The following is a 13172-nucleotide window of genomic DNA, read 5'->3' as shown; positions in this document are numbered from 1 at the left end:
ATTAATAAAAGGGACCAGTGACCATCTCGAATGCCAGAGATCCCTTATGGAACCCACTCAATGCTTATATGCCCTTGGAAGAATGAATGTTTCTGAGGGAAGAAATCAACTCTAATTGGTTAACAAGTAATAAGAGAATGAATATTATAATGAGAAGTGGGCTAATTCTAATGAGGGGCTGGGGGATGTAACTTTAATTATATCATTTACTACCAGATCACCCCAAACCTTGGGCAATATAATAAAAAATTTATCCTCACTCGAGCCCGAATAGAACACAATGGTTGGGAATCACCTCAGATTGTTGTTGTTTGTCCTTTGTTCTCAAAGAGGACCATGACATCAAGGAGGTGATGCCATGACAAGCAAGTGAATTGGATTTAAGTGAGGCAGGGCTGTGCAAAATCACCAGCCTCACTTGCTCCTCTGGAGCCATTGGGTCAGGTGGTGAGATACAGATCAGAATGACTAGAGATGACCCTGGATGCAGTGGGAGACCTTGACCTTTTTAAGCTAAGGTCTTTAACAGGTCTCAATTTGACTGAGGCAATGCCCATTGAGTGATTAAGGCTAGGTAAGAAATGAGGCAGAGAATGGCTTCATTACCTAGTCCAAAAAAAAAATATCAATCTGAGAGGGAAAGACCCAGGACCTGTTGTTGGCCATTCAATGAGAGCCAGAGTGATTTGGGTTTGAGGCATGATCCTTAAGAAAAAAAAATTTCAAATTTTACATTCCTTTGGGCAGAGCACTTGCAGGTAAGGGTATGATACCCCATGGGGACAGAGGGAATGGAAAGAGAAAGAAAGAAAGAAATTAAATTCAGATTAAATTCTCTTCAAGGTTCTTTAGTTGGGTGGGGCAACATCTCCACCTAGATGAGATAGTTTAGGTGGGGTAGATTTTTGGAAAAAGTCTGGGATCTCCTCATTAATTTGTTATTTAATAATCATTTCTCTCAGAGGGCATTGTCTGGATTGCTAAGTCTAAGACATCTGACTAATCAGTGGGTTTATCTCCTTCTACCAGGTTAGAAAAGAAGGTCTGCATTTAGTTTGGGAAGTAGTCAGTTTCTCCCTTACACCTTTCAATTATGATTTTAGTTTTTCATGTGAATTTTGGTAGCTTTTATCCATGACCTCATTTTTATGTTTAAAAGCTTTTGAATACCAATCAAAAAAGGCATCCCTTTAGGCATGTTCCACTTTTGACACAAAAGGCTGGAGAGCTCCCATAAATATGCTGTTTTGTCAACATCAGATGGTCATTCCACAGGGAATAGCGTAATGGGTTGTTCTTAAAATGCCAATTCCACATGTCCAGAAATTGCAAATCTTGTTAAGAATGATAATCATACATATAATGGGTTGGAGATCCCTTGGAGAGAACTGGAACTTGCTTGGAATGACCTGTCCCCATCAAAGCACAAGGAAAAAGCTTATGCAGAGTGCCCACTTGTTACTTTTCAACCTGCAGACCATGTCAACAAAGAGAGGTTTGCCCCATGCAGGGGTAGCCACTGAAGTTACACCGTGCTCATGGTAAGATTCTGCCAAGGTGGGGGTCAGAGTTATTAAACAGGCAGCCTATATTCATAGGTATGCACAGAGAGAAGGGTGACAGATAACAGACAAGAGGGAGAATCATGCTGATCTGTAAATACATACTACCTGAGCCTTCAGATTCTGAATGTGATGGATTTTGTAGGAGGCACCTGGTGGCTGATGGGGGCACCAAGCCCCTTCCCAGATCCCCTTAAACACATAATCAGCTAGATAGACAATCCAGATGTCCTTCCTACAACAATTTCCACTTCCTAAACTGAGGTCTAACGTACTGTGTTGGTTAAGGGGACCTAAACAGTTTCCCTCTATGGAATTTCACTCAGAAAATTAGCTGGCACAGAAAGAGACAGACATGGAAAAGTTCCTTTTGAATTATAAAATGAAAGGGAATCCAGACACTTTGGAGCCCATAGGCAGCCCCACTCTAGTACCTTTATCAGAGATTTTAAAGAAAGCTCCTTATCTTGGCTGTGGCACCCCAGGCTGAAAGGTTAGAGGCAGCCTGAAGCATCTGCTCATTTGGTTCATGTGATGTATTCCTGGCCAAGGTACCAGCATCTGTCATGGTGGCAATTCTGGCCCTCACTTTAGAGTTTAGACCAGAGGAAACTTTATTTAGAGACAGACGAATTCCCTGAAACTGAACACAGGACAGGTTTTTCTACCCTAGAAAACGCAATTTGTTTTTCTCTCTCGTTGACCTTGGGATCAAGAACAGGATGTGAGTTGAGGTGAGCTCAAATTCCAACAAATACATGTAACCTTGTTTTGCCTGAAATGGAGATAAGTTCTCAAAGTGGAATCTCTCCTTAAGAAAAGCAGATACAATACCCTTTGGGCTTCCACATAGACCACCACTCTAATTCAGGCCCTCATCACCTCTTGGCCACACTATTTGCATACTATTTGCATTTGCCTCATGATTGGCCTCCCTGCCTCAACCCTCTATAATCTGTTGTGCACATAGATGTCAAATTGGTATCCAAAAGCACAAATCTGATCATGTCACATGTGCTCAAGAAGCTTCCATAGCTCCCCTTTGCCTTTAGGATAAAATGCCTGCTACATGCAAAAGTTTGGCATGTAAAGGCTTTCTCACTCTCTCCAGTCTGCTTCCTGGCTAATATATATTACTGTTCATCACTGATTTTACATTTTAGCCAAGCTGGCCTGCTTGCTATTCCTTATTCATGACAATTCTCCATTCCTTGCCATGCCTTTGCACAGGATGTTATTTGTGCCTGGAATGCCCTTGTTCCTCACTTCTGTCTGCTGGGACTCCTCTCTCCCTTCTAAGCTTAGCTCAAGAGCCACTTTTTTCAAGAGACCTTTCCTGACTTCCCCAGTTATTCATGTTGCCCACCAAATTACTATATATTTGTTTTGCATATATCATGTATTTACCTATCTGTGAACATTATATATAAGCATTACTATTAATCAATTAAAATATATCTTTACACATGTGTGCATGTATGTATATAGACATTTATATATAGTAGTACATGTGTACATATACATATATGCACACACACACACACACACACACATCCTTCTCGTCTCATTCTTGTATTTGAATCTCTAATGCCTAACACACTACCTGCCTGGCACAGAGAAGGCCTTTATATATCTTTTGATAGTTGGTTGATATGGATTTCCAGTGGAGGAAATCTGTTACGAATTTGTCACCATTATTTAATTTCTGTTGTAATACAGTTCACAAACAACTCAGCAAAGGTGTACTACTCTTTTCAGTTGGGCCATGTTCATGGCATGGTGGAAAAAGTACTAAACTTGCAATCATGAGACCTATGTTCAAATCTTGACTTGGACACTAGAGCTTTGTGACCATTGGAAAGTCACTTTATCTCTCTATGCATCAGCATCTTCATTTGTAACATGAGAAAAATTATACTATCTATCCCTCATTTTCAGTTATCACAGAGAGGGAAATAGAGGAGTAGGTAGTAGTGAGCATTAGTAAGCTGCAACATATGAACAGGGAATTACAAAGGAGAACCTGAATGATGACAATCATCCCATTGGGGCAGCTAGGTGGTTCAGTGGATAGAACACTGGGCCTGCAGTCAGGAAGACCTGGGTTCAAATCCTGCTCAAATACTAACTAGCTGCATGACTTTGGGCAAGTCAGTTAACTTCTGTCTGCCTCAGTTTTCTCATTTATAAAATGGGGATCATAATATCATCTGCTTCCCAAGGTTGTTGTGAGGATCAAAAGAGATAATATATATAAAGAGCCTAGAACAGGGGTGGGGAACCTGTGGCCCTCTAGGTCCTCAAGTGCGGCCCTTTGACTGAATCCAAACTTCACAGAACAAAGCTGGAAAAAGTTTGTTTGAAAAAAGAAAAAGAAAAATTTGTTATAATGGAGGAAATAGTAAGTACATATTAAAATTTGTGGCACAGATATAGCTAATGAATGCAAATATATGCAAAATACCATAGTTAAATACAAAGTAGTTTGGGAGAGAGAGCACTAACAGTTAGAGGGACCAGGGAAGGCTTCATGTAGAAAATGGTGCTTAAGCAGCATCTTAAAGGAAATGAAGGATTCTGTAAGGGGGAAGTGATGAGGGAATGTGTTCCAGGCATGGAGAACAGCCAGCACAAAGGCATGGAGGTGGTAGATGGGAGCATGAAGAGAGAGGAAGAAGTGTGGCTGGATTGCAGAATAAGGGAGGGGAAATAATGTCTACTGGGGCTGAAAAGAAAGGTTGGAGCCAACAATGGCTTTAAAAGCCAAACAGGGTTTATCTTTTATCCTGAAGGCAATAGAAAACTACTAGAGTTGGTCAGATCTGTGTTTGAAGAAAACTATTTTGGCAGCAATGGGTAGGATGGAGTGGAGTAGTGAGAGACATAAGGCAAGAAGACCAATTAGGAAGCTGTGACAATAATTTAGTCAAGAGGTGATGAGGGTCTGGTCTAAGGTAGTATGAGGAGAGAGAAGGGATCAATACGTGGTGAGAAATGTTACAGAAGATAGAAATGGCAAGATTTGGCAACTGACTGGACATGTGGGGTGAAGGAAATGACAGAGTCCAGGATAATTCTGAGATTATGAATCCGGGAAGCTAGATGGACGGTGGCACCTCCAACAGAAATGGGGAATTTTGAAAGATGGAGGAGATAACAAGTTCAATTTTAGACATTCTAAGTGTTCAGAATGTCTACATTAAAATATCCAATAGGCAACTGTTGATTTGTACCTAAAGCTCAGGGAAGAGATTAGGGCTGGAATTATAGATATACAGTTTGAGGAGCCCTTCCAGTGGAGCTGGTAGTTAAACCCACAACACCTGAAGAAGATGGGCTGGTCACTCATTAAGAGTGAGGAATAAATAGCCTGGACATTCCACTGATATCCTCACTACTTAAAGGGAAATCAACAAAGGCCTTTACCATATTGAGTAAACCAATTTGGGGAATCGGCAGTACAATCACTATTGCTTACTGTGACCTTGGGCTAGTCATTTGTCTTCTTGAGGCCTCATCTGTAAAATGGGGGAGCTAAATGAGCTAACCTCCGAGGTCTCTTCCCACTCTTAATCCTAAAATTCTGTGACCTTAGAGAACAAGGATTCTTATTCTTAATCTGGAGTCTGTAAACTTGTTGAGAAAGAAACAGAGAGAAGGAAAAAGTGAGAAAGGGAGGAAGAGAAAGAGAGGGAAGAAAAGAGAAAGTAGGGAAAAAAAGAGGAAAGAGAAATAGTGTTTCAATACAGTTGGTTTCTTTTGTAATCCTTTTTTTTTTTAATTTTATTTTATGCATTTAAAAACATTATTCTGATGAGAGGTCCAAAGGCCTCACCAGACTGCCTAAGGGGTCCAAGACACACATAATCTCCTAAAAAATGTTAAGAACTCCTGAAGTCTCCATTAACTCCCTTCATCTTCTGGAGGAGTAAACTAGCCAATTTATATATTATTTATTATTAGCCAATCCCAGAGCAGATCAAAACTATTGCATGAAATTTTTCAAGATGGGAATTAACCAACCCAACCAAGTTGTCATGGAGCTAGATGGTTAAGTATTTTGTATGAATTCTTCCAGGCCAACAACAGCTTCAGGTATCTGCATGCTGTTCTATGTCCCAAAGAAGAAAAAGAAAATAAGGAAGTAGGGTGCTTATGCTGTTGTCTCTCATCCTAAGCTAAGTTTTGGTTTCCCTTATCTCCCTCCCTGTTCAGCGACAGAGATTGATTAACTCTGCCAATGGTGTGAGTAAGCCACTGCAGAACGGGACGCACGAGAACATTGAGAATGGGAACGTGCCAGTGGAGAACCAGGAGGAGCCCCCACCTCAACAGCAGCAGCAGCAGCAGCAGCAGCAGCAGCAACAGCAACAGCAACAGCCAGAGCCTGAATCGACAGAAACAGATTTCCTCTCCCCCTTTTCCATGCCAGGTGAGTTCTGAGCAAGATTAAAGAGTCAAAAAAAAAAGTTTCAATTTAATTTTATATTTTTTTCAATGAATAAAAAAAAACTCTATTTTCTCCCTTTCCCATTTCCCCCCACCCCAAAATGTGGGGGAAGTAAAACAAAACCCTGTAACAAATATGCAAAGTCAAACAAAACATTCTCATGTTGGCCATGCCCAAAAAGTACGTGTTTCAATCCATTACCTCTTGGTCAGGAGTTGAATAATGTGTTTTATCATGGTCCTCTGGAGTCATGGTTGGTCATTTCATTGATCAGCATCCTTAAATCTTTCGAAGTCATTTATCTGTGCAATGTTGTTGTTGTGCAAATTGTTCTCCATTTGAGAAGGATCAGAATTATAAATGATAGTGAAACCCACAAGGCATTTGGAATGTATAAAGAACAAAAGGTGGAATTAGGTCATTGTTTGTCAGATACTTAGGTCAGGTTATAGCTAAACCCAGAGATCCAGGATGAAAGGGCAAAGCTGGCCGGGATGGGGAAGTACCACAGCTTTGCAGATGGGAAGGACTGGTTGAGAGATCACTAATAATTATAGATACCAGGAATAGAAGAATGATTTTTTTCCCTCAAGAGCTTGGCAATAGAAAGTCCTCTATATACTTTCTACCCAAATCATTATCACCAATACATCTTACTAAATGATGCTCCTGAACTTTGGTTTTTCATTGCTTCTGGTTACCCTCTTCTGGGGGCAGTTAGGTGGTGTGGTAGATAGAGTGCCAGGCCTGGAGTCAGGAAGACCTGAGTTCAAATTTGGCTTCAGGCCCTTACTAACTGTGTGACCCTAGGCAAGTCACTCCATCCTGTTTGCCTCAGTTTCCTTATCTGTAAAATGAACCGGAGAAGGAAATGGCAAACCAATCCAGTATCTTTGCCAAGAAAACCAAAATTGGGGTCACATAGAGTTGGTCATAACTGAAACGACTGAACAACAACAACAAAACCTCCTTCTGCTTCAAGCTCACTTCTAAAAATTGCCAGCAGGGCTATTCTCAGATAAACCTTTGGCCATCCCATCTTTGTGAATAGATAGAAGCTATTTCAGGAGCATCATTTAGTAAGATGTATTGGTGATGATGATTTGGGTAGAAAGTGTATAGAGGATTTTCTATTCCCAAACTCTTGAAGGAAAAAAAAATCAGTTATGCCATTCCTGGTGTCTACAATTATTAGTGATCTCTCATGCCCTGAAATTATTTCATTTCTCCGAGTCTTAGTTTCCTCATCTGTATAATGATGATAATGACACTTGAGCTACTTATCTTCATGTGGTTGCGAAGATAGAGCACTTTGTAAACCTTTACGTGCTATGTAAATGGGACCTTCAAAGCCTCGTCCCTGAGATTTCTGCTGCCTCCCTATCACCCTTCGAGGTTCAAGTCAGATGCCACTAGCTAGAGGAGGCCTTTCCTGAGATCCCCAGTTGTTAGTGCTTGCTCCACTCCGTCATGAAATCTCTTTGAATTTAGTTTCCACAGGTTTTGTATTTGTATGTGTGTTACATCCCCCCCATAGAATGTAGGCTCCCCAAGGGCACGGATTCTTTCATTTTTGTCCTTATGGAACACAGTACCTGGTAATTAATAAACACTTGCTAAATTGAACTGAAGTGTTTCATTCAGACCCCCATGGGAAAAAAAAGAACAATGGGTGAAAAACAAAGTTCTTTGAATGTCCAAACTGTATACCAAGCCTAAAAGAAAGAAAATACAGACCTTAATTATAGCACAGAAAAAAAATGTAAATGAAAAAACTCTGTCCTCTGTGGGTCAGTAGGTATTACGCAAGTCCTGCTTGTATAAGTTCTGTACTAGTCACTATAGGGGACTACAAAGATGAATAAAACATAGTCCTTGCCTTCCTAGACATTATAATCTCTCAGAGGCAACTAGGTGGCACAGAGGATAGAGTGCTGGGCCTGGAGTCAGGAAGACTTATCTCCCTGAGTTCACATCTGCCCTCAGACACTTACTAGCTGTGTGACCCCGGGCAAGTCACTTAACCTTTTTTTGAGCCTCAGTTTCCTCATCTGTTAAAAAAAAGTGAGCTGGAGAAAGAAATGGAAAACCACTCCAGTATCTTTGCCAAGAAAACCCCAAATGGAATCACAAAGAGTTGGACATGACTGAAATGACTGAACAACAACAAAAATTAGAAATACATGTATGCCAATAACTATAATCTGAGGTTGAATATGAACATACAGTAATAGGTAGGTAAAGTACTAGGGAGTTTAGAAGAGAGAGCAATCGTTTTAGGTTTCAGGGGAGGATTCATGGAGAGGGTTTCATTTGAGTTGAATCGTAATGAGTAGACCTTGGAAGGGTAATGGGTATTCCAGGTGGCAGGAACAACATGAGCAAAGTGATGGGAGTAGGGGTAGGAACACTAAGGGAGGAAGTAGGTGGCATATTTAGGGAATGGCTAGAGCATGTGGAAAGAAAGGAGTAGCAGGAGATAAAGATGGAAAGTGGTGTTTGGACTAAACATGTAGGACCTTGGATAACAGGTGAAGGAATATAGAGATTTAATTAGGTAGGAAATGAGATGCTTTAAGATTTTTGCATAGAGGATTGGAATATGTCCTGAGCAGGGCTTGGATCTTCCTAAAAATGTGGCTACTCTAGAAACAATGTATAAATGTATTGGAAGGTGGAGGAACTGCAGGTAGGTAGACCAGTTGGCTGACTTCCATGCTAATCCAAACGAGAAGTGATGGAAGATCTGGGTCTTTGTTGGTTGAATGATGAGGTTGGAAGAAAGATTGTGGAGAGTTAAGAAGAGAATGAGAGGAGAAGTGGAAGGACCACTTGTGACCATGGAAAGTCACTTCACAGTGACCTATGACCACGGGAATAGAGAGAAGTGAGAAATAGTTCAAAAAATAGAAATGATGAAATGAGCAACTAACTGGAAGTGGAAATTAACCCCAAGCCCTAAAGAGCAAAACACCTGTACTCTTCATGGAATCATAACAAGGATACACTAAAATAATAATCCAATTAGGGCTACAAAAAGCAGACCCATCCCTGCCTTCAAAGCACTTATAGTATAGTAAGGCAGAACCTTATATTTCAGATGCATTTCCCAACCTGCTGGCTGTTGGACTTCCATAGGCTGTTGGCTAGACTGCCCATCCACTGAATATCTGTTGGAACAAGCCAGTACTAATTTGGAATTGTACTATAGAGAATCTCAATTTATATGCTGTGAGACTGCCACTAAGTAGGCCCTGAAAGAACTTTAGCACCAAATAGATTTTTAACTTCCTCTTTAAATTAAAAAAAAAGAAAAGAAAAAGAAACCACCCTCAAATTTCTTAGGTCTCTGCGTGGCCATTTGCAGTTTTACTTTGTATAACAATAGGGATCTTTGTTCCCAATTTCAAAATATTACTCTGCCTAAACAGAAGTGCCCAGTAGGGCAGTGGGACCTTGGGATACAGTAATGAAGAGGCAGCTTTCAGCAGAGTGATGGAGAGTTCAGGCCTATATTCTATGATACAGTATTCTTTTTGAAGACATAGAGCAAACATCAATCCATAGAATGAAATTATGTTGTTTTCAAATATTAAGAACTTCTAGATAACTGAAAGCAGCCCTACGGGGGAGAAAGTAATATTTGATCCATCTCTCAGCCTGCCTTCTGTCTTTGTGTATGGGAAAGAGAAGCAATCATTTTCATGAGCTTAATTCCATACTTGAGGAAGTCAATAAGGTGAACTTCAGTAGATCTACAAAATAACTTAATTTCAGAAACATGAAGACAATATTGCTAACTCCATAGTTACAGAACTATAAATGCAGTTATCCTTGACTTAGCATAGTAATGAGGGTGTAGAGTGATGCACACACTTAGATTTAATCATGCCTATGAAAAATGAAAATTTGCCTTAGTTTATAGGATTATAGATTTAGTTTGGGAAGAGCCTTAAAGACCATACAGCCCAACCCTTGTCATTTTACAGATGAGAAAATTGAAGCCCATGATGATTGGCTCTATCACTTATTAACTATGTGACATTAAGCAAATCACTTGACTTTCCTCATCTGTAAAATGAGGAGAATAAAACTGACATTGCCTATTTCTTAGGGTTGTTGTGATACACAAATGAGATAAAAATGGTGAATGAGATCCTACATGGAAAATGCTTTTTTGTTGTTACTGTGTCATTTCTGACTCTCTGTGACCCTATTTGGGGTTTTCTTGGCAAAGATACTGGAGAGGTTTGCCATTTCCTTCTCCAGCTCATTTTTACAAATGAGGAAACTGAGGCAAACAGGTTAAATGACTTGCCCAGGGTCGAACAGCTAGTAAGTGTCTGAGGCCGGATATGAACTCAAGGTGAGTCTTCTTGATTCCAAGGCCTGTGCTCTGTCCACTGCACCGCCTAGCTGCCCCGTGGAAAATGTTTTGCAGTCAATGAAAGACATATATATCTATGGGGAGCTTCCGGTTATTCCCCAGAGGATGCCAATTTTCCAAATGCCTTCCCCCTACCAGTTTTCAGTTTTTCTTATTTGAATATTTATTGAGTACCCATTGTGTGTAAAGTCTTTCACTAGGCACTATGAGGAGATACAGGGGAAAAAAAACATAACTGTTCCAGTCTTTAAGGAGCCAACCCATAATCGTATGGAGTGGGAGAACTCAAGAAATGTTAACAAAGCAATTCAGAAACATGTATTAAGTACCTCTTAGGTTGCAGGCACGATGCAATACAAATACATATGTATGGTGCTATACAAAAAAAAAATGCAAATACAAATACATGGTACAAATACAAAAAAATATTCCTTGGGAATACAAAGGAAAAATGACCAAGCCCTGTTCTCTGTTTAATTGGAAAGATAGTGGGGAGGCTGATGAGGCATGCAGGAAAATGTGTTATAGTGATATTAAGCTAATCATGTTTAGGGAATTTAAGGAGATACAATCATACTCAACTTAAGCTAACTACAAGTTTTATTGGATAATAACCTACACTTCTCTAGTGTTTAACTGTTGTTGTTCAGCCATTTTTCAGTTATAGCTGACTCTTCATGACCCCATTTGGGGTTTTCTTGGCAAAAATACTGGAATGATTTGTCATTTCCTTCTCCAGCTCATTTTATAGATGAGGAAACTGAGGCAAACAGGGTTAAGTGACTTGCTCAGATTTGAACTCAGGAAGATGAGTCTTCCTGACTCCAGGCTCTGTGCTATATCCACTGTGTCACCTAGCCACCTATAACTATTTCCACATCATTGTTTGCATATTGTCTCCCCCATTAGACTGCAAGCTCCCTGAGAGCAGGGATTATCTTTTGTCATTCTTTGTATCACCAATGTTTGCTTGGCACACTTAATAAATGCATATTGACTGACCAATTACTGAGATGACCTCAGTGGACAGCAGGCTGGGATGTGAAGCTTGATGCATACTATGGTATCTAGGACCACCCAGTAGATTTAAGGGACTGAGTAGGCTAGTTTGCACATATTCAGTCACCAGTCAAATGGGTCGGCTCCTTAGACTCAGGCTCCAAAGGTGAGTAAACTAACTCCCCCAGGAACTATAGTGGGATTTCCAGAAGACCTGGTGAAGACCTGAGTCCAGGCCTCATGTCTGGGATGGAGGAGGATGCTGGTCCAGCTTGTTTCCCCTTCTGTCAATCAGAGGTGTCAAACACACAGCTTGAGTGTGACCTAAACCAGATTTAAATGTAACTGGGAAATTTTTAACAAAATATACAAAGATAAATAAAATACAGATAATAATACATTTTGAAGACAATATGCAGCCCATGGGGATCTTTATGTACTTAGTGGCCACAGCCCACCCACCCCCATTTTGATTTGACTTTGACACCACTGCTCTAAACTAAACACTCTCTTCATCTTTAATCTTTAAAGATGAATTAATTTAATTAATAATTATTAATTAATTTAAAGATTAATTAAATCCTTAATCTTCCCATGACAGGATGTAGTTTTCAGTCCCACAGCTCACTTGATCACTCTCCTCTCTCAGCATGGTTAGGGGATCTACTTCAGCTGCCCACGTCCCTATTAAGATGCAGCCCAGAGAACATCACCAATGCTTCAGATGTGGTCCGACCAGGGCAGAGGACAACATTAAGCATAATGTGCCTTGTTCTGGACTCCAGCCTGAGCTCCCATTAGCTTTTCGGGCCGCTGGATCACAGTCACCCGGCTGCTGAGGAAATGTAGAGCCAAAGTGTGATGGGAGAGGAGGTGGAGTCCATCCATCAAGTTTTTAGTGTGCCTTTAGAGGTATGGAAGATTTCATTGATTTGTACAGGGGGAGTTTCTTCTTAGCCTGAGTCCTTAATGAACCTCCATCCATCACAGAAGGTACCAGAGTAGTAGGAATGTATTCCATTTCTTTAACTTGCCAAGTGACCTTGAAGTTAGTAACTCTGTAAGGCTGGTGTTCCTGGCCAGTTCTTAAGAGACTTTTCAATTTCCTAGAGTATTGCGATCACCAAGGGAAAAGTAAAGAAGGGCAGCTAGGTAGCACAGTGAACAGAGTGCCAAGCCTGGAGGCAGAAAGACCTGAGTTCAAATTTGACCTCAGACAATAACTGTGTGACCCTAGGCAAATCACTTAACCTGTTTGTCTCAGTTTCCTCATCTGTAAAATGAGAAGGAAATGGCAAACCACCAAGAAAACCCCAAAAGGGATCATGAAGAGTCCAACGTGACTGAAAAACGGCTCAGCAACAAGAGCAAACAGCATAGCAAGAAGGGAGAAAACGTGGTAACAACAATGAAGTCACTGAATAAGAAATGATGCCCGACTATTGACTCTATTTCCTTCTCTGATGGAAATCCTGAGAGACCTGGAGTAGTGAAGGAGAGGCCACAGTGACAGATAATAAATGAGGCAGGGTCAGTTACAACATCAACTTGGATCCTATCTGGTAAGTCTGAAATCCAACCGGGTGACCATAGGGAACTCGCTTTCCCTAATAAGAGCCTCAGTTTCCCAATTTTGTAATGAAGAAGTTGGAACCTCCATCTATCACAGAATCTACCAGAGTAGTCAGAATGAACATCATTCCTTTACCTTGCCCAGATCTTCATCTTCTTTAAAATCCCTTCCTGCTCTAAAAGTTTAAATTCTCTTCTATAT

At 40.5% G+C, this 13172-nt stretch overlaps 1 protein-coding gene across 2 annotated transcripts in view; it reads left to right on the top strand.

Annotated features, from left to right (window-relative positions):
* The window catches only part of SLC24A4 (solute carrier family 24 member 4), a 275977-nt gene that overhangs the window by 217609 nt on the left and 45196 nt on the right, over window positions 1-13172 (top strand). For both annotated transcript variants that reach the window (XM_027870002.1, XM_027870001.1), the window contains one exon: window positions 5778-5994. In XM_027870002.1, the coding sequence (XP_027725803.1) occupies window positions 5778-5994 (217 nt within the window). The remainder of the gene's footprint in view (window positions 1-5777; window positions 5995-13172) is intronic.

Source organism: Vombatus ursinus, unplaced genomic scaffold, assembly GCF_900497805.2.
Source record: "Vombatus ursinus unplaced genomic scaffold, bare-nosed wombat genome assembly UNPS02014794.1, whole genome shotgun sequence".
In the NCBI taxonomy this organism is placed as follows: domain Eukaryota; kingdom Metazoa; phylum Chordata; class Mammalia; order Diprotodontia; family Vombatidae; genus Vombatus; species Vombatus ursinus.
Note: the sequence above shows the minus strand (reverse complement) of the source record. Positions and strands in the feature narration are given on the sequence as shown.